The 23,861-nt window shown below is 41.2% G+C and overlaps 1 protein-coding gene across 9 annotated transcripts in view; it reads left to right on the top strand.

Annotated features, from left to right (window-relative positions):
- Positions 1-4,240: 4,240 nt before the first annotated feature.
- agap2 (ArfGAP with GTPase domain, ankyrin repeat and PH domain 2) overlaps positions 4,241-23,861 on the top strand; it is a 31,193-nt gene continuing 11,572 nt past the window's right edge. For 2 of the 9 annotated variants that reach the window (XM_023956928.2, XM_023956927.2), the window contains exons 1-10: positions 9,994-12,223; positions 18,421-18,479; positions 19,488-19,575; positions 19,689-19,774; positions 19,890-20,025; positions 21,310-21,444; positions 21,526-21,644; positions 23,066-23,218; positions 23,338-23,412; positions 23,706-23,810. In XM_023956928.2, the coding sequence (XP_023812696.1) occupies positions 11,179-12,223; positions 18,421-18,479; positions 19,488-19,575; positions 19,689-19,774; positions 19,890-20,025; positions 21,310-21,444; positions 21,526-21,644; positions 23,066-23,218; positions 23,338-23,412; positions 23,706-23,810 (2,001 nt within the window). In that variant the 5' untranslated portion in view covers positions 9,994-11,178. Of the gene's footprint in view, positions 4,631-9,993; positions 12,224-18,420; positions 18,480-19,487; positions 19,576-19,688; positions 19,775-19,889; positions 20,026-21,309; positions 21,445-21,525; positions 21,645-23,065; positions 23,219-23,337; positions 23,413-23,705; positions 23,811-23,861 lie in introns of those variants that run through there. The other 7 variants (XM_023956932.2, XM_023956931.2, XM_023956930.2 and 4 more) reach the window with 7 other exon arrangements.

Genomic DNA, 23,861 nt, shown 5'->3' with positions numbered 1-23,861 from the left:
TTTCATTTTTTTCCCCTTCTTTTTTTGAGTATTGCTGCAACTGTTGCAACACCGCCATCTACCGGTGTGTGCAAGGAATCGCTTCTTGTGCAAACCCACTCCAATGAAAACCGTGTTTTTGGTGTTATCATGTTCTTGATGATCTTGTGGCTCTTCTTTCATGATGGACGCAAAGGAAAGAAAGTTTAAAATATCATGCCTGATTTGTGAATCGAAAAAATGCATTTGGAAAAAGCCTGTAGCAGTGACGTCAGTACTGAGGGGTGGGGGGCACAACCTCCCTGCTCTGCTCCATTCTGATTCATCCAATCGCAGCCAAATAGATCCATGTACGTCTTGGTTTTCCTCGTCCGAACTGGCTGTTGGCTCAAATCTGTATGGCTGGATATTGCTCGCCATGTATGTTGCCCCAGTAATGTTTGGTTTGAGATGGGAGGAGCTGTAAGCTAACAGGATAGAAATAAAGGTATAATGGGAAATGATGGCAAGCTCCACGGGTCAGAGATGAATTTCTAATGAACTGCTGCCGCTCTGCAGAAACTGACACTGTTTTTTTTTTGTTTTGCCAAAAAAGAGCCTGATCATAATTAAAAGACAAGTGCTTTGAAAACAGATCAAAAGATGACTGGAGTGGGTTTTTTAAGGAAAACAATGTTAAAATATTTATTTTCACAAACTCAGCACTATAAATAAAATTTCTTTTTGTTTTATTTGAGCCACAAAGCCAAAAAAAGTAAAAGATTGTTTAACCTGGTTGGGCCAGATGACCCCAGTAGTGATGTGAGGAAACCTTAGCTTTTCATGTTGTACCACCTGTGACAGCATTGCAGTGCTGTTTTTATTCATTTGACAACCTTTTAAATCTTTACATAAATATGAAAACAGTAACTTTAAAACAACATGAAAAGTTAAAATGGTTGGAAGATTGTAGAAAGGATTTAAGCAGCAAATGCCCAACTAAAAAAAAAAAAAAGATTAATTACACAATTAAAAAGCGCAGCATTGTGCTATCTGTGCCTTGCTCATTTGGGGTTTTTCACCTCTGCAAAACATTTAACTGAACAGTTTTTACAGAACAATCTGAACAGATGCCATTCATAACAAGATGAGCTGCGACTCTGGGATCTTGGGACTTATAAAAATGATAATACTACTGACATTATAGTAGTAATAATAACGATAAATTCTGGTCTAGTTAATAAGAAAAAATTGTATGTATAATGCGAAAAAAGGTTTGATTGCATTTCTTAAGGATGAAAAAACAAGATTTTCTTCAACAAAAGTCCCCTGTATTAAATTTTCCCAGGGGTACACTTAAGTTTATTGGAAAACCACTGACTTCATGAGTGGTATGTGATAAAATGTGCAGAAATTCTTTAAGTGTTTTTTCTTTTTTTATTAAGCTTTAAAAAACCCATAACTGCATCATTCTGACGTTTACAACACGACGACACAAAGACGCAGGTCAAATCTGATACTTCAGGTTATGCAGAAATTATGCAAACACGTGTCCTAATCTGTTTCTGATCAAAAACACAAAGTTCCACATAATAATCAATTACTTAACTCAATTATACACAAATGCAAAAAAGTTGATGTATGGTCAGTCTTAGATTAAAACTGGTGTCTAATGTTAACATCTAAGGATGGGGTGTCAAATTGTTTTGTAAAAAGGGCCAAATGTGGTGAAGTAAAAATATGTGAGGACTAACCATTCACCTTACATGCTTTGAATCCCTCTATTAACATAACGTGTAAATGTAGCTATTTAATAAAAAATTGCAATGGGATACTTTTCATTTCATCATGTAGAACAGATTTATATCTAAATATATTTTTATTTAAATCTTTACTTAAAAAGGTACAATAAAATTTACAAAGATGTCATTTTTTATAAACCAGAAACAAACTAAAGAAAAAAAACTTTTGTCAACAAAAAATTTGGGTTCACATGAAATGTTACTTGTTCACAGGTCGTTGACACAGGTTTACAGGGGGAGTATAATGTTATTCAATCAATCGCAACCAAGAAATCGTAGCTCTTAGAAAGTTCTGGTGTTGCATATTATTGATTCTATGACAGGAACCTGCAGGCCAGTAGAAATTTGAACATGGGCCGCATTTGGCACATAGGCTGGACTTTGGACATATCTGATATAATGGCTTTATTGCTAGATGCTTGATAAAATTATCCCTCATTCAGATGACAACTTAGTCTAATTAACCAAACTTACTAATTGATTGACATCTGTAGTTCAAATTGATTGACGATGGCTCTGATCGTTTAATCATCACAGCAATAGCTCAAAACAGTAACAGTAGTGTCACTTTTACATTTCGTGTTTGCATCCTGCCAAAGACCATCTTATTGCTATTGTACTTAAGTGGCACAAGCTGTATTTCAATTATCGTAAATAAAAAGTGTGTAATCTTTGGAACAATTTGTCTATTGTTTCAAATGAAAGCAGACGAAATCTTCACAAATAAAACCAAGAACGTTTCCTCTTGGTGAGCTCAGTCGTGACATTTCTGCAATACAGCTTGATCAAGGGACAAGTAGTTCTCTAAAATTCTATACTCTTCAAAATAAACAGACAGTTTGAATTGTAGATCAGACGACTTAAGCCTGACAAAATCTCTAAGGGGAACAGCTTTGATCTGCATGAGAAGATTCCCGGCCAATCCGTTTCTGTACTGTCATCACAGAGACAGATGTGTTTGTGAGGCTGTTTCTGTTCGACTCACTCCTACACATACATATATACATTGCTATTTGATTCAAAGAACCTGAAATAATACAAGAATCAATTCACCCTCTGTGAGAGAAAGTGCAACACAGTTGAACAGAGGATGGTTAAATCTCACTTAAAAACAAGGAAATCAAGATACATTGTGTTTGCTATAAAAGCACATGGATATGCCATCTCTACAGTAATTAACCTTAAAGTCCCACTCTGATCATCTTTTGATCTATTGTAAAAGCCCTCCCAGTGGCCTTTTAATCATGATTATGCTGTTTTAATCCAACATAAAAATAAATAACGGTGTAGTTTTCTAGGAAATAGTTTATGCAGTGGGTCTTTAAGCTGTGGGCGGGACTGTTGGCGCGGAGCCTCTCAAATCTCCAACCTAACATCACTGGCACATAGGTGGAGCTATCCAGACGTTCGGTTTAGATCCAGATTCCAGCTGAGATGAGCAAAACAAACATGGACATGGATCCATTTGTCTGCAAGTGGATGCATCGGAATGGAGTGGAGCAGGGAGCTTGTGGACCCCTCCCCCGTGTATTTTCTACATAACAAATTCAATCTTTTTCCAACTGCATTTTTTCATCTGCTCTTGATTCACAACACTATGAATGAAAAAATACTCAGAAATGCCAGTTTAAACTCAATTGTCTTAATATCTGCCTCCTCCTCAGAAAAAGAAAATGTTAAGAACACCAAATACTGTTTTCATCAGAGTGGGTTTTTAAAAATCTCCATCTACTGTTGTGCTGGTTTTTGTGTGATGTGTGTTACATGGGCAGGGTCACACAAGTCCAGTCAGTACACAGGATTTCCCATTCTGATGTAAACAAATCCTTCTTTGTACAAAAAAAGCTCCTTTCGTTTGAAACCAGCACAAAAAATGTTTTTTAAGTAAATCTCAGTCATGTTTGAATGGGGGGGGGCAATATTATATAATATTTTAATGTTACTAAACTGTTGTTCTTGTGACACGTCTTGCCTGGCTTTGGTATTTGCACGCAGACGGATGGAAATCATGTCATTAAAAGTTCACAACAAATCTGGAACAATTTAGACACATCCTGTATAAATACTAGATTTTTTCAATTCGAGCAGTGTTGCAGAGGACATTTTATTAGCTGTAACTGAGTTACCAGGTCAATCTAACTATCCCATCAGACTGGATTAGAAGCTGTCTTTTATGAGAGCAGATTTTTGAGAACTGAATCTGCAATGAGGTTCAGAGAGAAATCCTGATAAGACTTGAAAACCGTTGAAGGTTCTTCATGTTCGAAGTGCATTTCACCACCTGCCTTGTAAATTTGTTGGACTGATAAGAAGACAGATCTAAATGCTGCATACAAAGGGAAATGTTCTGCATTTATGAGCTCTAACATTTATTTTTTGTTTGAGCACACAAGGCAGTCTGAGCTCATTTTCAAACTGCAGCAGTCCCAGCTCTACAGCAGAGAAGATTTCTGTTTAAAATAAGGAAGTGAATTGAACTCAGACCTGCAGAGGAAACTGAGACGCATGTTGTCGTGATCTGACGTTTGTGGTTTGAAATGAGAGAGCGAGAGGGAGAGATAGATGCCGTGCTGTGCCTTTACCTCTTTTGACTTGTGCCTGCGTCTTAACTTTTGACATCTTCTTGTGGAACAAACAGCAAGGACTTTAAATGGGCTGAAGAGGGCTCTCTGCCTCAGCTTCCAGCCCGTTCACTTTGTTAAGGATGACCAGCAGCAGCAGCAAATCAGTCAATTCTACTGCAATTAAGGCAGAGATCAAGAGGCATGAAGCCCTCCAGAGTGGAATCAACAGACTTGCCAAGCAGTTTGAAAGGGTGGGGGACCAACAGCTTCGCTCAGGCCTCAAAGTTTTTCTTCACAGCATTCAAGGTAAGGCCATTTCTTATTAAACTCTACAGCTTGTTGATGCTGCCATTTGTTGGGTTTCATGAGAAATGAGGCAAGTCATCTTTACAGACTGAGATGGCCAAATATTTGAAGAGGATGCTCAGTTTAGTGTAACTTTTTACTGGATGAAAATAAAATGTTAAACAACTATACACGCTTTTCGCTAGCTGCACTGGCATAGTGCGGAGGAACAAGACAGCGAGGTTGATTTGTATCTTCCTCTCAGCTTCCTGTTTGAGTCGGTATGTTTTTCAGGGTGGAGACATTCATTTTCCTTCTCACTTAAAAAACCGGCCTCTTAGTAGCGGACACGTACTGGCTTTAAACATCAGTCAGCATCTGCACACAAGCGACCAATGGAGGCATCTCTTAGCAGCCATCGCCATGGAAGCAGGATGAAACCTGCTGTGTGGCCTACTTCCTGTCTGCCAAATCTGCAACTGCCCTCAAAGCCACTTCCTTTCAGACAAACAGGGCTTTTACATGGAGCCGATCTGTTTTACGTTATTTCCTCATCGGCTCAGCTTCTTAGCGTCTCTGGTTGATGTGACACAACGCGTTCTTTTGAATTTACTGGATGCGTGGTTTGCGTAGAATGATCACGGGCCAGACCCAAATATGGAGGAAGTGCTCACATTTTGCAGTTAAAGACCGAGCGGAAGATGCAAAGGCTATACTGCTACATGCAGCTTCTGCCTTCAAAGCAAGTTAACAGATTAACAAAAAAAAAGCTCTTCCGTAGACAGTAGCAAGATGAATACTTTTGTAAATATTCAAACCAAACCCAAACTTTTCTGAGAAGAGCTTCATTCTTCTCCCTTACTTCTGTAATTCTCAGCTTTCTTTGTGACTTTTAGAATTTCCTGCTGTGCTTTTCAGAGAGAAGGAAGGTATTATGAGCTCAATGAAACCAGTTTTTAGACTCTTAAAAAATAATTCATGGTTACATGTTCCTCAAATAACTTTTAAATGACTGTTGGACAAAATGTACACATTTGTGTTTGAGACTATTTCTCTTTAGTAACAATTCTTAGAAATAAATTGGACAGTCCGTTTCAAAGATTACACCAAAAGGCCTTTGATGTAGTCTGATGGTCACCTTTTTGGGCCATCATGCTATTAATCCAGGATTTTCTGGAATTATCTGGAATGAATTAGATTACAAAAACCTGGACTTTACTGAGGTGTAACAATTACCATATCAAAGCTCTGTTTGTTGTTTTTTAAAGTTTTTGTCTTTTCTGTAGAGCCATGGGACAAGCTCAGTCATGACTCGGTGCTTAATAAATAAAGTCTGATCATAAATGAGTTTGGAGATGTAGAGAATGGATCTGCTATTTTCAGATCGCTTCCAAAAAGTGTACAAATGTACAAATGTGGGTCAATTTTAAAAGCAAACAGATTGTCCAACAGTGCAACATCTTTTGCCAGACATGGCACAGCCTAAAATCTTTGTTCTTTTCATCTCTAGGATAGAGGTGTGGAACCCGTCATCTCATGCTGTTCATTGTTTTTTAAAATAATAAATTCTCCAACAATCGGACTGTGAACTAAACGTTAAGGTACACATATTTGGCTGCCCAAGATTTCTATTTTTACTATGTTTTCTGCCCTTTTATTAGTAGCTTGCTAGTTCAACACCAGTACAGATTTGTCTAAACGGTGCCACAAAATCAGTGTGTGAGATGATAAGAAGCCAGTAGAATAATTTTGTATAAAAATTATACAAAAAATCCTGAAAGATGGAGGATGTAAACCTGGAAGTTGGGGATATGAAATGAAACATTGCATGTAAAAATCAGGCACTGTTTTACAAGGTCACCATTTAAGACACATATAATAGAATTTTAATACACAATGCCATGTTTTACTGGGATGCTGTTTTCTAATTTTTAGGTCTAAGTTAGGTTCCAGCTGTCTCTCATATACTTTTACACTAGCACTGATTTTTGCATTAACTTAGAGACTCCTGTTATTGTAACCAAATTTTGTTTTATTTCTCATTCATGAATCCTAGTGACACAGAGAGTTGTGGGTGATGTCACATCCATGTCGACACCAGATGTCTTCTGATTTGGTTCATTTGAGCCATGACATTTTTTTTCAGCAGACCGGGCAGTTAGAACACTCTCTGATCAAAGTTCTTTGGAAAAACCAGTGACTGAAAAAACTCTTCTCCATGGGTTAAATAGTAAATAACTGGTTATATGCAATGTTTTTAAAACAGCTTTTTAGGTCAAAGTGCCAAACCTGGCTGTGTTTATTAGTTTTTATTTACAAGCCTTTTGCTCTATTTTTCCTTAAACTAAGGCTGAATCCGAATTCTTCCCTTACCGCTACGGCTCCTCCCTACCCCTACATTTAGCCCTCCAGAGGGGGAGTTATGGAAAAATAGTGTCTTCGAATTCGGACGTTACTCCCACTCGATGACGTCATCACTAGTGGCCGGCATCCACATCAGTGAGTAGCTGCCAGCTCTCGTAAAATGTATAACATCAGTTTTATACCTTGAAAAAGTCATACTAAAACAAAAAGTCGATATTTACATTTACATGTAAACTTCTGTGCCTCAGAGCACACCCACATGAAGAAATGCGCTTTTCCTCCACATGACAGCGCGACACGGATTATCCTCTGAGGGATGTAGAGCCCTCCGCCGCGAGGGTTTCGCATTCTAAAATCAATTTTGGACAGGCGTATCCCAACAATTTCCCTTACAATTGGAGGGATAGGGGAAGAATTCTGATTCGGCCCAACAATCTTGGGAATTTTCTCAAGATTTTTTATTTTTTTTTTGCATCTGGCAGATATTAGCAAGCTCTGAAAAACAACCTCTTTGTTTAAAAGCCCTCCAATACATTTTTGGTACAATTGGTCTGCCTATACTCTTATCAAAGCAGGTTCATCCCCTGGAGAGGGCCTGGCTCAGTGAGTCCCGAGTTCACTGGTGCTAAAAAAAAACCTCCTAATAAGAGAGTGGGACAAAAAAAACCTCATAACAAGAGAGTGGGACACGATTGGCCGACTGTGTGCCAGAGAAGGGCTGAGAAAAGGAGGAGGATGAGGTGTTCCTGGGAGCTAAATGACTACATCTGAGCGTCAATCTGAGTGTTCACTGCAGCATGGCAGCACAGCTCGAGTCTGGTAGGGTGTGTGTGGTGGTGGTGGTGGTGGTGGTGGTGGTGGTGGTGGTGGGGGGGGGGGGATGCAGTGAAGACAGCTCACAGTAAAGGAGAAATGAAGAATCACCCAGCATGACCACTGCCCTTGGCCACTGACCATCTGACAGCACCCGCCCATGGGCATGTGTGTTTGTGTGCTGGGGGAGCGCTGTCTGCATGGCATTTCTGTGTTTGGGGCACCTGCATCACTCTAATGGGATTCACAGTTGCGCACGATGACCGCAGTCTCTTTTAAAAAACGATTTTCCACCCGTGCATATCAAAAAAAAAAATGCAGCTCCATGGCTGTTATTGAATGTTTCACTCCCAACTCTTTGCTCCTCTGTCTGCTCTTCCCCTTGAGCCAAAGGCAGTTGTCAGGGGTCTTTTGTATTCAGTGTGAGTATTTATTGCCCGTTCACTGACTGATGAAGGGAGGGGGAGCGAGTCGAGCAGGTGGACGGTCACATCCTGTATTTTGAGGCGATGGCGTTTGGCTGAGAGCTGCTGCACCAAAAAGAAAGGCATTTCCCAATGGCGCACTTAATATTTACTTTAGTTAGATTAATTTAAATGAAATTACATTGTGAAGCAATCACCTTCAGTAATGCATGGTAAAGTTTAAACGCCCATTTTTCTCCATTGTTCTGCCCAGCAGCATTCTGTGCATTCATGGAATATTTTGTTGGGCTAAACAAGACATTTAATGCTATCTGTGTTTTTTATGTTTGAAGTCCTACTCCGATCATCTTTTGATGTATTCTAAAAGCGTTCGCAGTTCTCTTTCATGATTATGGTGTTTTAAGCCAAATGCCTAAAACTTGTGTCGTTTTCTACAACATAGTTAGTGTAGAGCAGCAGTATTTCAATAAAAATTCCCCTCTGAGTTGTGATCAGGTGTGTTGGCACAGAGTAAGCCCGCGCCCATTTCCCGTCGCCCGGCTGTTTACATGCACTCCCGCCAGTCTACAGCCCCTCACGAGTCCAGCCCAACATTAGCGGTGCAACAAAAACAGAGAGCAATACTGGAGGTATCCAGCCGTACAGTTTTTAGCCAAATGCCGGCTCAGCGGATGTTTTTGTCTTTAAGTGGATGCATCGACATAGAGCGGAGCAGGGAGCCCGTCCACTATTCCACCTACATCCCTGCTCCAGGCTTTTTCCAACTCCATTCTTTCATCTGCTCTTGATTCACAATTTGAATAAAGTAATACTCAGAAATGCAGTTTTCGGCTTAATTTTCTGTCCTCCATCCCTAGAAAATACAAGAAGAACATGTTAAAACACAATTTTCATTGGAGTGAGCCTTTAAGAATTATGTTTGTGTGTTTGAATAGGGAATTACTTCTCAAGTAAACCTTTTGATCAAGATTTGCATCTGAATTTTCAATTGAAATTTTTTTTTATTCATGGATTTTCCTTAAATTAAAGCACATAAAGTTAAATATGTAAATTAAAGTGTGAAGACTGCAAATCCAGTGAAAATACAGTTATTTTTTTATTAACTGACAACATGTGGTCTGAATTTTGACAGAAAACATGATGTCATCTTCCCACACTATTTCCTGAAGTAATCTCAAAGCTTTTCCACTTCTGCTGAAGAACACTGAAGGCTAAAGCCGACAGATCAATGAAGCCAGAGGAAATTGCTATGCTCACACACACAACCCGCACACAGAGATCATTTTTATGAAGAGATTACAATGCAGAATGTACCAATAGGAGGAGGAGGAGGACGGACTTGGATGAGATGATGGTGCCACCGGAGCCAGGAAGATTGTAACACCTTAGCAACAAACAAGCCAAGCCTCCTACTGAGGAGGAGCCACACACCCGCTCGAACACATACTCTTATTCACACAAATGGGCATCTGAAGACAGATGAATGATGGCAGCTGCATAAATTAGACACACACAATGAAAACACTGCATCTCTCTTTTTTCTTGTCTTTTCCCACCACAAACTTGGCTTTATTTTCTTCCCGTTTGTCATTCCTGACAGACCTTTATTCCTGCCTTCATTTTATTTTTCTTCATTTAATTTGGCAGGTCCAGCTCCCGTGTACCCTGCCGCCTTACCTCCACCCGTTACCCGCCATTCCCCTCCTCCTCTGAAAAAGAGAAAAAGATGGAGGGGAGGGGATGGAGACGGGATGAGCAATAAAAAACTGAGGGGAGCAGTAGGAGGAACAGGGAGAGAGAGGGAAAATGAGGAAAGAGGAGAAGCAGAATCTTTCTGCATTGTATGGATTGCATATTGGTTCAAGGAGGGGCATGCCGAGGGAGGGGCATTGGAGATTCCTGTGTTTGTGAGAACAGAAAAGCGCAGGGAGAGAGGGAGAAGCATGTGTAAGGGTGTAATGTGTGCTGGACTCTTTGAACCTGTGTGACAGCGTGTCTGTTGGAGGCTTCAGAGGCGATCGTGGAGCTGCTGGAGAGGTGACTCGCCTCAGCGCCTCTTCTGGGTTGTCAGCGCCTGATGCACTCAGAGGACACACAGGGTCCAAGAGACGGGGAGAAGGGCGTGATGGCAGCATGCATCCCCACTAGTTCATGCATCTGCAGACGTCCTCCTGGACCTCCGCTGGCTTTTCCTCCTGATCCCCTTCAGCCCTCCTCAGTGAGGCTGCCTGCCTGGCGTCCTGCTGCTGCGCTCTCTGCACGGATGCTGCTGCAAGCTCACATGTGAGACCATGATTTGGACTGGACTGCCTTCAGCTCTGGGCCGTGCTCTTTTTAGGGTGACATTACTGAATTTTTAAAGACTTAACCTTTACCTTTACAACCACTTTCTCTTTTTCATTCTTGGTAACATTTGAGGAAGGTTTCTTTTCTCTGAACAAAGATTTTTGCTGCCAGGACGGAGTAAGCAACATGTCAGATGGGGATACACCATCTAACAACAAGGTCAGGTAAATAACTATAGCCAAAGGAATGAGTCATCAGACAATAAAGGACAATATGAACGTTTCTTTGCATCAATAGCTCCATGAATATGCAGTGAAAGAAACCAACTGGGTGTTTTTGTTTTTTTTTAACAAAAGAGCTGTTTGCTCTTTGCTGGCATTCAAGGTTGTCAGGAGGAGCACATTTCTTATTTTTGAATTCCAGGGAAATAGAAGTCAGTAAGCAAAAAAAATCTGCAATTGAAACAAAAAAAAAAGCAAGAATTTGGGGAATGGATAAAACCAACAGCTTACATGCTGTTGAGTCTTCCAAGGGAAAACTTTACCTCCCTCAGTGTAAGTTTTTGACCACCTTTGTGCCATTGGACTGTTTGACACTCCAACTGACTGACAAACTGTCAGCGGTTCAGTCTTTTCTGTGGGATTTCATTCATCTGCTGCGTTTCCCATAAAACTTGGCCACATGAGTGACGGCGGCACCCTTCAACAACGCACCACCTACCTCATTTCCCTCACCTTGGTGAAGGTAGAGGCTGTGGAAGAGAATGGAGGGGAGGCCAGGAGTAGCACCCAAGGGAAGGAAGTGGAAACTGGGCAAGGAAGATGGACGGTGGAAGAGATGCAAGGAAAAGGGGAGGTTGAAGAAACGGCACAGAGTGATCCAGCCACAGGACAAGGAGCTCAAGATGTTGTGATGAAAAGTAGCACAGATGAACCCAAGAGTCAAGAAAGAATACCCCTCTCTGGTGTTGATGCCACGGCTAGGAGTTGTGAAAAGCCACCATTCAACCTGTCAATTCCCCTACCTGCTGAGAGAACCACACTTCAGAAGCCTACAATCATGGCTGAAAAGACAGTCCCAACGGTGACCACAACACCGCCAGCAGAGATGCTTGAACCCAGTCGAACCCCAACTCGGACAAGCCTTCCAATTCGCCCAGCAGGCCAACGGCCCGTCAGTCTGCTGAAGTCTCACAGCAGCGTGGCCACCCGCGGTCGTGAATCCAGGGATGGTCGGGAGCGTAGCCCTACCTCAGCCCAGAGCCTTGATCGAAAGGACTGCCGCATCACAATGCGTTCGCCCGGCCCCTGCAGGGCCTCCTGGGCAGAGGCCAGTCGGCCTGAAGTCTGGAGAAATCTTCAGGACAAAAGTCAAATCGACTTGGAAACTGAAAGTGTAATTGCGGCAATGATGAGAGACATGCCCAGGAAGGACAGATTGAAGACAGGCTCAAGCTCCCTACCTGCACCTGCTACACAGACCTCTAAACCAGCACGCAAAGGTAAGAGTCGCACGCTGGACAACAGTGACCTGAACAGCCTGTCTGAAGACCTTGGGCTGGTCAGAGACACCCAGCAGACCCAGCAGGGCCAACGAGGCTCCGCCAAAGACAGAAAGATGCTCAAGTTCATCAGCGGTATTTTCACAAAGAGCAGTTCAGTGTCAGCAGGGCCGTCCTCCACAGCTCCCCCTGTTTACATCCAAAGAGACTCCAGCGAGGAGGAAGGTAGGTACTCATGAACACACCCACTGTCCCCTCCTCAGCTCCACATCCACCCTTCATGACATACTCCACGACACCAGACCATTATCAGAGGCACTTTAGTCCGCAATTACCAAATGCCTATCAGAGATTTAGCCTCTTCTGTGGAGCGACATTCTTTTAAAGAGAGTTGGGTGGGGTTGATCCTTCCAGCCATCCCTACAAAGAACGCACAGCCTGTTACACTGTGACGTGTTTCAGAAACATTTTCTTTAAGCCATGTGCGACTGCACCCTCAGCTTTGGTGCAAAAATTGACACAGGCATCATCTTGGACAGCTTTAATCTAATTCCCCTCAGAGCGTGGGCTGATTTTACACCGCTGGAGGGGTTATCTGCACCCTCATACACCAACACTCACTCCACACACACAAGCATACTTCACCAGCACTCACAGCATAGGTTTAAATCTCACAATGGTGACGCCAAAGGCCCAACGAGCTGGTGGCACAATCACAGGTTGCATGCCTCCAGCTGATTTTTGCTTGGGATTCATGTCTGTGATGCTGGAAGAGAAACGACAGGAGATAACGTTAGTTCGCCCACATCGGAACAGAAAGAGAGGATTCACAGCCAATCCAGAACATTTCTAATCCTGTCTTTGATATTCCACACCCACTAATCTTCATATTTCATTAACCCCTTCTTTGTTTCTTTGGTCTTTTATTTAAATTCAAAAGCTCATGTAACATTCTGAAATGTGCTAGTTGCCTTTTTTAATTGCTCTTTGGGGTATTTTAGCATGACTGCAGTGAGGAACGGCATGCTTCCTTTACAAACACGTTCAGGGAGCCTCACTGAGCTGGTCCTGTGTTCTGAATTCATTTGCTCATTGTGAATTCACAATGTTACATATGCACTCTTTGGATTTGCTCAAGTAGTGAGACCAGCCTCGCCGACAGAGCTCTCGCACGCACATTTGCACACATACTTGGGGCAGGAGGAAGTGTTGCCATGGCAACCTTCAGGACTGCTGCCTCTGCTGCTGTAACAGAGGCAGACCCTGATGAAACAGAGGGTGGAGGAGGTGAGTGCGCCTGTGAGACGGTGCACTAGCTCATGACTGACAGGACAAAAATTTGAAAGAATCTGTGTCGAGTTAAAAATATGGAGTCAGATAAAGGTCATTACAGTGCTTAAATGGCTGCTTGTGATTAGTTAACGCGAAGAATGTAGATAATTGGCTTTCCGTGGGAAGCTGTGCCCCGATGCAGCAGAAAGAGCACACTGTCTGATCACTTTTGGCACCAGCAGCAGCCCATAAAAAGAGCACTCAGTCACATAGACAAAGTCTGTGTGTGTGTTTGTGTTTCTGCATGTGCGCGTGTGATGAGGCAGTATTCTGCCAGGGCAGCAAGTGTGTAAGCCCTCTTTTCTCCCAGCTGAAGCAAATCATTACACCCTGCATTTGTTTGTCAGCAGCGCCTCAGATGTGAGATCAGGCATGAGTTTAATGATCATTAGCTTCTGAAGGACACTTTTTCAGTTCAGGACATCTGGAAACATACAGCAGTCATTGTTTGCCCGATTGCTTGTATTTCTACAAAAGAAAAGGATAGGGAAATCTCCCTTAACATGAAGTACACACATTTACCGTGGACATCAGTGACTCTTTGCCCCACCTTTGCAGAAGCTGTTGATGAATACTTAAGTGTCTTTCAATATTAGCAAGAAAGTGTATCAAATAGTATTTTAATAAAGTTAAAATCTCTTGAACTACTTTTTGGCCAACATCAACTCAATGCAGCTAACATTTGTGAATTATATTAGTATGCTTATTGTCCTAAAATGAAATGTAACTGGAATATTAACCAAAATTAAGGTTGATTTAACAGTGGATATTTGATATTTTAATTTGTGCGCAATTGGAGTTCATTTTTATCATCAAAAAAACTAAGCTAAATCTCTAAAACACCTTTTTTGTCTCAGTATTTAGAATGTTTATGCTAAACACAATTTACTTTTAATTTCTCTTCTTATTTGGGATTTTAGTCTTAAGTCTACAGCAGATCAACTCAACTTTTATTTCTATACAAATGTACTAGGACTTTGTTTTTATGTCTCTGATCAATTCTTTCCTCAACAGTATTATTTATTCTAGATTCACATCTAATATTTGTCTGCTGCCTTGTTTTTTCAGACAAACATCCTCTAAGTTTCCACTTTGTGCTATTTATACCTTGTTAGCGTGCATCAGCTAGATGTGTGGGGGGATGACATCACCTATTTCTTATATGATAATGTTTTTGCCTAACGTCAGTGCTTGCACAGAGGCTGGCGAGCACAGCTGCAGACTGCATGGCCATACCTTCACAGTGTCAAAACTGGACTAGAAATTTACTCAACAAATGGGTGACTCATACACGAGTCATTTAAATAATAAAGATTTTTTTAAGTGAGTATTTATATTTTATGGAAACTTGGATTTACACAGAAACAACCTGAGATGCTAAAAATCATGTGAGGCATGATTTTTGTTGTGCACCGGTAAGCTGTGTCAGACAACAATGAGAAGTTTGCTTTGTGTAAGCTTTCCACTTCAGGCAAAGCTGCTTTGTGGGGCTTTATGAGCTATTTACAAAATAAATATTGCAAGAATTAATCTTTTTTGCTAGATAAAGAGTAGGATCTGGTAAATAAAACATGTCTCTTTTCATTTATTACTCTGGGAAGGGTTTTTCCTGTGACCTCCTTATTTGTCACATTATTCCAAACAGCCCGTTAAGATCACTGGTGAATTTCATTTAGCTGCAGGTGAATGTGGATGTTGACCGTCTCACCATGTGACTGAGTGGAACCCGTTCAGACTGTACCCCTCTTTTAGCCAGTTGTTAGGCAGATTTCTATTCCCCGGTGGTCGACAGCAGCTTGTACAGGAAATGAAGGTGGAGAGATGACAGACTTCCATTAAAGCTTCAAGTCCCCTTATAAAAATATAATATTCATCCTTTAAATCTAGAACTGTTCAGATTTTTTTTATCAGATCATCCCTTCGGACATTGTTTTGTATTAAAAAGTACAAAAACCATCCTGTAATAGTCCTGTGCAGCCATAGCTGGGACCCCACTCATTTCTTTAGTGTACTACACCTGCAGTAAAATTATGTGATCTGGAAGACACATTATAGTTTTTCATAAAGGCAAAACTATGATCGCAAAAATCTGTGAAAATATTTATCAAAGTGTCATTAAAAAACGGTTGGAATATTTTTAAATGCATTCATGACCCCAAACATGCAAAAATGAATGTATGAGGATTAAATGCAAGGAGTCAGTTGTGAAAGATAATGCAGACTGGAGACTGGTTCCTGCATAATCATTGAAAATTAACTTCACCTGTTCCATCATTAGAAAATATTCTTTAAAGTTGTAAGTCTTAGTTATCTCAAAGGAAAAAAAGAAAAGAAAAGAAAAAACTACACCTTTATGATACTTCCTGGACCAGATCTACCACAGGGGTAACCCCGGCATGTACCCAGTAGTGTGGCCAGATTGGTTGGTTTCACACCCAATTGGGTGGTTTTGAATGCTATTTTGATGGGCAAAATTTGTTGCGGGTGGGTGTACATAATTTGGGTGGGTTTGGGGGCAGCTCAGCTGTGTTCCTTAATGACATACATCTCAAAGAGAGACGTGGATCAGGGGAAGAAGGTGAGCCAGTGCCTCACCTGTAAGCATCCTCATTTTGCTCTGGCTGACTGCAAAAGTGGCAGAGGAAATTTAAAATGCCTCAAAGTTGGATTTTTAATGAAAACGGGAAGTAATAAAAAATGGGTGATCAATTACTGCTAATTACAGTTAATTAATCACTGATTAACTTCTTGGTTTTTTTTTGTTAGGTTTGGTGGCTTTTAGATGACTTTTAGGGTGGTAATCTTTGACTATCTGGCAACACTGGTGCCCAGAGGTCCTCAATATTAAAGAATCCACAGCATAAGTGCTAAAACACAAAAGAAGATATAAATTATATTTTTAAATACTGTGGGCTTAATTTACCAAGGATTTGTAGTGTAAATACTTGTTACCTCACGCAAAAACAAGCAGCACCTGGATTAGTTGGCCTAATAAGCAGCAAGTTACATGCCTCAAATTGTTTTATTTGGTTAAAATTCTTACACAGAGCAAAAATGAAAAAGTGTAAATATAGGTTCCTGCAATGTAACAGTAAATAAGCGTAGTTTCACAGAAGCTTGATAGCTTCTGTGAATACTCAATTCTGTTAATAATAATAGAAAATTGTTGCTGAAATTTTTTTTTCTGACAGTTTTTTCTAGTATATTTTGTGAATTCTGAACCTTTTTTTTTAAAGAAAGTGACTCTTTGCACTTAATTTTCGAAATACTGCCAGTGCTGATCCTTTTTCTTGGCGGCACGGATGCGGAGAAAGGTTGGGAATATGGTGGCGGTTGGGGTTAGGGTTAATACATGTGACCAACAACAAAATTTGGCCTTGGACACACTTACAATATGTGCAGAAAATGCATCAAAGTGCATCTTGTGAAATTCCATCCGTTTTTGTGCTTTGTCAAATGTACAAACGTGTGATGCAGGGGTCGGGAACCTATGGCTCGCGAGCCATATATGGCTCTTTTGATGGTCACATGTGGCTCGCAGACAAATCTTTAATTATAGTTTTTTTTTTTTCATTAGACCAGTCCTTCTCGGGTGCGATGCGATGCCAGAGGCGCGCAGTAGTAGCGGTGCTTAGAGAGAAAAATCTGCGCCAGCGCTATCAGTTACTATTATCTATTATTTCACAGAGTTTGTACCAGCTGGAAACCTGTGAATTGACGTGCCTAAAACTACGCGCTCCCGTCTCTGAGAAAGAGCGCGCAGATGCGGGGACGGGATGTGTGAGGGAGAAAGCAGAGGGTGGGGCTGAGGTGTTCTGGGGACAGGCAGCCCCACCTGTCCCCAGACGTGTAAGTGTGTGTTTGGCTCCGTATCTGCATGTGAGCAGTCTGTCTCACATCTACAGAACATTCAGACCTACGATGACGTTTAAAGTCTCAACGCCTGAACGAAGCAGAAACTCACCACGTATCAACCAGACTAGACCATCAGCAAAACTACCACGAGAAATACTCATCATTTATTAGCAAAGAATCCACAGACTTATTGTACTTTAAAAATGTTGAAATTAAATCAAATGCACACATTCATTTGTATATTTAGTTTTAAACAAATTGTCGCGGACTGAGTTGGATGGCTGTTGGGCCGCGTTAAAAGTTCTGGAGTTCATTGAACGCGTCAAGCAGAGATCTGATTGGCCCTCAGTTCTGTCGCTCAGCCTGTTGTTAGGTAGTTTGGACCAATGGGGTTCAGCTATGGGCCGAATAAGGGAAATGGGAGGGCTGCAGCGGGAGCAGGGGAATATAAAGTTGGGAGAATCGCTCTCGTGTCGGCGGGAGAGATTCAGGAGTTGCTGAATTAATTGAACGGCGTTTGTTGCGGTCTGCAGTAATCGGAATAAAGAACTTTAAAAGAGGTTAAGTCTCCGTGCCTCAGTGTGGGGAAGGGACACTACATTATTGTATGGCTCTTTCGAAATTACATTTCAAAATATGTGGCATTTATGGCTCTCTTGGCCAAAAAGGTTCCCGACCCCTGGTGTGATGGATATCAGCCTTAAACCTGCTACCTTTAAAAATTAGACCTGCAGTATTGTCATCTTTATGTTTGTATTTCTCTGTCTATACTGAGGAAATTCTTATTGTCCTTTACAGTTGGAGCTCTGTAGTCTTTGTATGTTAAAGGTAATGATGCATTGACATTTTTTTTATGTCCGTTCACTTCTCACATTAGTCAATAATCAAATTAACCAATTATCCCTAATTAGTTTAAGGACAGAAAAGAGATAGTATTACTGATTTTCTGAAGAGTCCACATCTAACAGTAACATTTGAGCCAAACCCTCAAGTAAAGGCTTCAATAACTCAATAGACATCCACTAGTGGGCAAAGAGCAGGATGCCCTGCTGTAACTGAAAGGTTATATTCATTATCGTCACCTGCAAAGCGGCCTGTGCAGCCAGCCAGGCAGTCTGTGTGATTTATAGCTGCTCCCTCCAGGCGTTCAAGTCAACCACCATCCTTACTGCTCAAAATCTAAGTAACGAGTCTCCTTCTAAAGATCTGCATCTGTCTTCTGTTTTTTTCTCCAGTAAATATTGCCAACAGTCAGGAATGGACGCTGAGCAGATCCATTCCAGAGCTGAGACTGGTGAGTGGATCAGCACTTTAGTTTCTTTTTTTTTATTCTGACATGTTTGAATAAAGTGGACAATTTTTTAAAAACAAAGCAAATTTTTGGGCAAATCTAAGAATTTAAATATTTTGTAAACAATAAATGGAAATGATGTTTAATTATAAAATACACTTTTGTTACCTAGAGATGCAATGAACAGTCTGCTTGCTCTTTGTCATGTCATCAGTTAAACAAAATGTGTCCATCCAAATGTAGTTTTATGTCTTGTTTTTCTTACAAAATCAAACTTTTATGCTGTGTAAATTAATTCAGCATTTTATGTAAAACAGACTAGCAGAAGCATCATTGCATGTATTACCTTTCCAGTCATCATCATTTTACAGCGTATATCAGACCAGAATATTTATATAATCAATACATTGTGTGAGTATGAATCAAAAAAGGACCAATGCTATTGCTGAATATTAAAAATAGTTGAATTAAGGGAGTCTGAATAAGTCAAAACCATAAAAAAACGTAATGGGAGCTGGTTCTGGACCTCGTCCAACAGTTAAAGGGGAAGATTTCTGGCTGAATGCTGCACATTAGAAGCAAATCTAAGTGGCTCCATCTGTAAGTATGAAACATGATCAGGGAAAGCAATGCAATATTGTGATCCCAGTGGCTTTAGGAGGAAATCCAGGCCATTTTTGAGATGCCCAGGTGTTGAAAATAAATACTTTTTTAAAATGTATACTTGAGGGAGGGGTAATCATAGTTATTTGCTAAAAATGATTGTCTACTTGTAGCCTGAGCTTTGAAACTCTGGATCATGAGCTCAACTGAAAAATGTCTTTCCCCTTTAAAAATCTTCTATTATTTTAATTTTTTTAGTTGCAGGAACTTCAAGTCTAACGAGAGGAACTGCAAGTCGTGGTTTTAAAGTTTAACTGGCACTAGCAGTTATATTTGATGAGATGCACTGTGTATTTTGCACGATGACTGACCCTGCATGAACGCATGTTTACTTCCTCTCTCTCTTAGGGTATTCTGGGAAGTCTGAAAAGTGGCAAGTCAGCGCTGGTTAACAAATACGTCACAGGCATTTATGCTGCAGTTGAGAAGCCTGATGGTAAGAAATGTAAACAGAAGTTTTTCAAAAGTGTATTTTTACACTGCAGCCTGACGTGTGATGTCTGTCACGCAGTTGAATAACTCGTCCGTTTCTGTCATCATCCTCGACAGGTGGGAGGTACAAGAAGGAGGTGTCGGTGGACGGGCAGAGCCATTTGTTACTGATCCGGGAGGAAACTGGGCCACCTGATGGACAGGTGCCTCTTTGTGTGTTTGTGTGTGAGACAGGAGTCCACAAAGAACATAATAACGTGAGACACCATTAGTTGCAAAGTTCTAACATCCCCCCACCTCCTACTTTCTTTTTTCCAGTTCAGCAGCTGGGTTGATGCGGTGATCCTGGTCTTCAGTCTGGAGAATGAAGCCAGTTTCCAGGAGCTCTACCAGCTCTACAGCCAGCTCAGCGCTCACCGCTCAGACATCCCAGTTATCGTCGTGGGCACCCAAGGTTAGAGAGATCCTGACACTGAAGGAGACACAAAATATGCCAATAAGCGTTGATTTCTACTTAAATTAATTCCCACTCACCTTGAATGCTCCACATTTGCATTTCCAGAACGCTAAATTAAAATTTTTTATGGATTGTTTTGCTTCGCTTTCTCAGACTTCACGTCACTGAAAACTCCTGGAGATGTTTTGAAAGAAGTTGGAAATTTGTGATGCTATGAACACACTGAGCATCTGCAGCGTGTTCAAGAACCTGCATTCGGCGTGTTTAGCATATGGTGTTCACACTGGACCGTCCCAATCCGACACTAGTGCATTGGTTCACTGTTGGAAGAGGCCTGGTGTTAAACGTTGAAGTGTTGTGAATCTTATGAAACTTGCTTCAGGCTTTTTGTTACAGCTCCATTCCGATCCATGAAAGACTCGGTGTCAGATAATTCCAGCCATGGACAAACAACAATTATTAATTTATCCTCTAGGATCACTTTACACTAGTTTGCACTAGTTTTACCTCAATGGAAATGCGCTTTGTAAGTAGAGCCTGAAAACGGACTCAAAACTTGTATGGCAATGCATGATCTCGAGTTTTTAACGCAGAAGCCTGTAACATGTTTTTACTTAGACTTTTCATTGGAAGTGGCCACTTGAATGTGCGTTGCTGAGACCAGTGTGAACAAAGCATAAGAAGTTGTGTATTTCTCCGTCTAGATAAGACCTGTCAAAGGCCAGTGAAGTACAAGCTGAAGAACTGTGTTGTATATCAGCCAGAGAAGGGACCAAAGCATTGAAATTCTCGTGTGGAAGATTGACAAATGGCTAGAATTACCATGAAACACTGAGAAAACATGAAGTTTCTTTGAGACGATCACGAGATGAGATGATGACCATGTTTTACATCCTGAAGGTGGGTCCTGAAACACCAGAATCGTGGGCAGCTCTGCTCTCTTTAGGGCTTCTGACTCCAGTTAAGTCATAAGTTGCGATGTAAGCTTTTTAGAGCCGATACAACAGTAAATGACTGTTCACAGACTAAATTTTGCTGTTTAGGTCTAATGATTGATGCAGGGCTTTAATAGCTTTCTTTTAGTCAAGGTTCAAACACCTTGGTAATCAGTTAATGTGCTTTGACAAAAGCATGCTGGAGAACATGCATTTGGACAGGGCTTGTGCAATGGATTGGCACCAAAGGAGGGTTAGACTGAACCAGTCACGGTTGGTTATGCAGTCTCGAAAAACTGTTTGCCGTTTTCATCCTCTGCTTCCTTTCCACTTCTGGTCTGTTCAGACAAAATAAGCAGCACCAACCCTCGGGTGATTGAAGATCAGCGAGCCCGGCAGCTCTGCATTGACGTGCGCCACTCGCTGTTTTATGAGACCTGCGCCACCTATGGTTTCAACGTTGACAGAGTGTTTTCGGAGGGTGAGCTCCCTCTTCTGACATCCCCCACAGAGGGCCAGGATGATAGGGTGGAAGAGTGAAATGGCTGCTGTGTGTTTTCAGCCGCTCAGAAGATTGTTGCCCAGAAGAAGCAGGCGGCACTGCAGGCATGCAAATCTCTGCCCAATTCACCCAGCCACTCAGGAGGCTCCACACCTGGATCGGCGTCACTCCCCGGACAGGTACCATGCCCTCACAGCTCTGAGCTTTACTGGGGGGAAGGCAAACATCAACAGCATTATAGGCAGTGTTTTTAAACCCCAAGCAGGTCTTTTCAACTCTTAGACCATTTTGGAACCAAAGCACGCTTCAGCACATTTTCAGCACGTTATTATCATAACGAGATGAATTAAAACATATGAACACACATAAAAAAAGGAGTGTTCTTAAATAATATACAGAAGTTGTGTTTTATACAAGAAAACATATTTTTTATAATATATTTTATTCCCCAACTTTTATGTTTTATTCAATATTTTCTTTATTTGGAATGTTTAGATCAAAAGACTGGTCAGATTTTCCATCATGACCTGTAAGGGGTGAACAGAGATGTTTGATAGGAAGGGATCATGTGGTTGTCAAATAGCTGGAGTTAGAGGAAAATGGACATTTTAAGCCCCCCACAATTTTGAGAAGAGACAAAATTGGTTTGGCTGGATTATACAGTCAGATCATCTCCACAAAGCTGAATGTAGCTTTGTATCTTGCAGGTTTGAAAGGGCACATGAAAATAAAAAAACAGGATCATGGACAATCTGATCTGATCTAAACAAACCACTGTACCCAGACTGCCCAAAAACGTTCATTGTTTTTCTGGAAGAAATGTGTCAAAACACAGCAACCAGCATTCTATTTCCTGAGTGTGAGACTGGATAGTGTCAAACCAGCTTTATTTGCCCCCAAAACTTCCAACGATTCAGTTTGCAAGCATCAAACTTAGACTACAAATCAAAAACTTAAGGTGTTTTTTTTTTTTTGCTGTGATATCTTAAATGTAATGTTGTTTATTTATTATTTGCTATGCTTTTCTTAATTGTCGTTGTGATCTTTTATATGTTTTTGCGTTGAGTTGTTTGTTCAGGCAATTTGCACTTCAGGGCCAGCAAAAAGAAAAAAAACCGGGTGAATTCATTGAGGAATGATGGCCAATAAATCCCAGTTTCCTGTGTGGTTCTTCCAGTAAAAGAGTCGTCACGCCTGTGAATTAGAAATATAATTTTCACATGTAGATCGAACTCTTTGGAGAACAGACATCTATTCACTGGTTAGATCATCTTTTATGTCAGCTTTGAGATTCTGACGGCTCAATCTGCTGATCATGGAATTACACTTTGTATTATGCAAGATCTAAAATAATCAAAACAATTAAACAAAAAGCTGAATCAGGTAATTAAAATCTTAAATATAGTTTTGCACTCAATAAAAAAAAAACATTCAAATGATCCTCATGCATGATGATAAACATCTTGTGCTGTTGATTGATCTTCACTTGCCTCCAGAGAATCAGTTTCATTTTTCAACTCATCCTCACTCTGCATTTCCTCCCTCTCGCCTCCATTCCCATTTCCCTGCCTGCATAATCACCTCCTCCTGCTCCTCTCAGGCCAGTAATGGCCTCAGTGGTGGCTACGCCTGCTCCCTCCCCTCCACCCCCGTGGTGAGTCATAGGGAGCTGCGGGTCACTCAGGTAGATGGTGGAGGGAGTGTCAGCTCTCGTTCACTGAGGGGCATCCCCAGAAGGCCCTCCCTCTTTAAGGTCAGTCGCTGTTGGTGTCTCACACCTTTCATTCTCCCATCATTTCACCCACATCTCATCCATTCAGCCCTGTCTTCCTGTAGGATGTCTGTAAAACACGGTTCTGCTGTGTGTTTCAGAAAGGGGACCCGGATAGGAAAGCGGGTGATGCCAAAGGGGACCAAAGCAGTGTGAGAGGTGTTCCTATCAAGCAGGTTTGCGTCTTTTTTTGACAGAAAGAACTCTGTAAAATGGCCGTAAATGTGCTGTTATTTGCTTCCAGAACCGTGTGAACCATTTCTGTCTTCAGAAAAAAAAGCTGTCTTTTTCTTTCAATGTTATACAAGAGACAACTCTTTCTTCTCGCTTAGAATTATTCTATTTATAAGTGTTTTTGCCATTCTGGTCTTAGTCTTTGATACGCTGCGGCACTTTGAAGAAGAACTGTTCACTCTAAATTTAGGCAAAGTCAGATATGTGTGTGCTAAATCCTCTTTGTTTTCAACAGGGCATCCTCTGGAAGAGAAGTGGTAGCTCTCTGAATAAAGAGTGGAAGAAGAAATATGTTGCCCTGTCCAACAACGGCACGCTGTCTTATCACTCCAGCTCCAATGTAAGAGAACAGCCCACGCTGATCGATACAGCCGTAAAACCCGGCAAAGCA

Source organism: Oryzias latipes, chromosome 7 (assembly GCF_053564925.1).
Source record: "Oryzias latipes strain Hd-rR chromosome 7, Olatipes_Hd-rR_3.1".
Lineage (NCBI taxonomy): Eukaryota > Metazoa > Chordata > Actinopteri > Beloniformes > Adrianichthyidae > Oryzias > Oryzias latipes.
The sequence above is the reverse complement of the archived record's forward strand: the minus strand, read 5'-3'. Positions and strand labels throughout refer to the sequence as shown.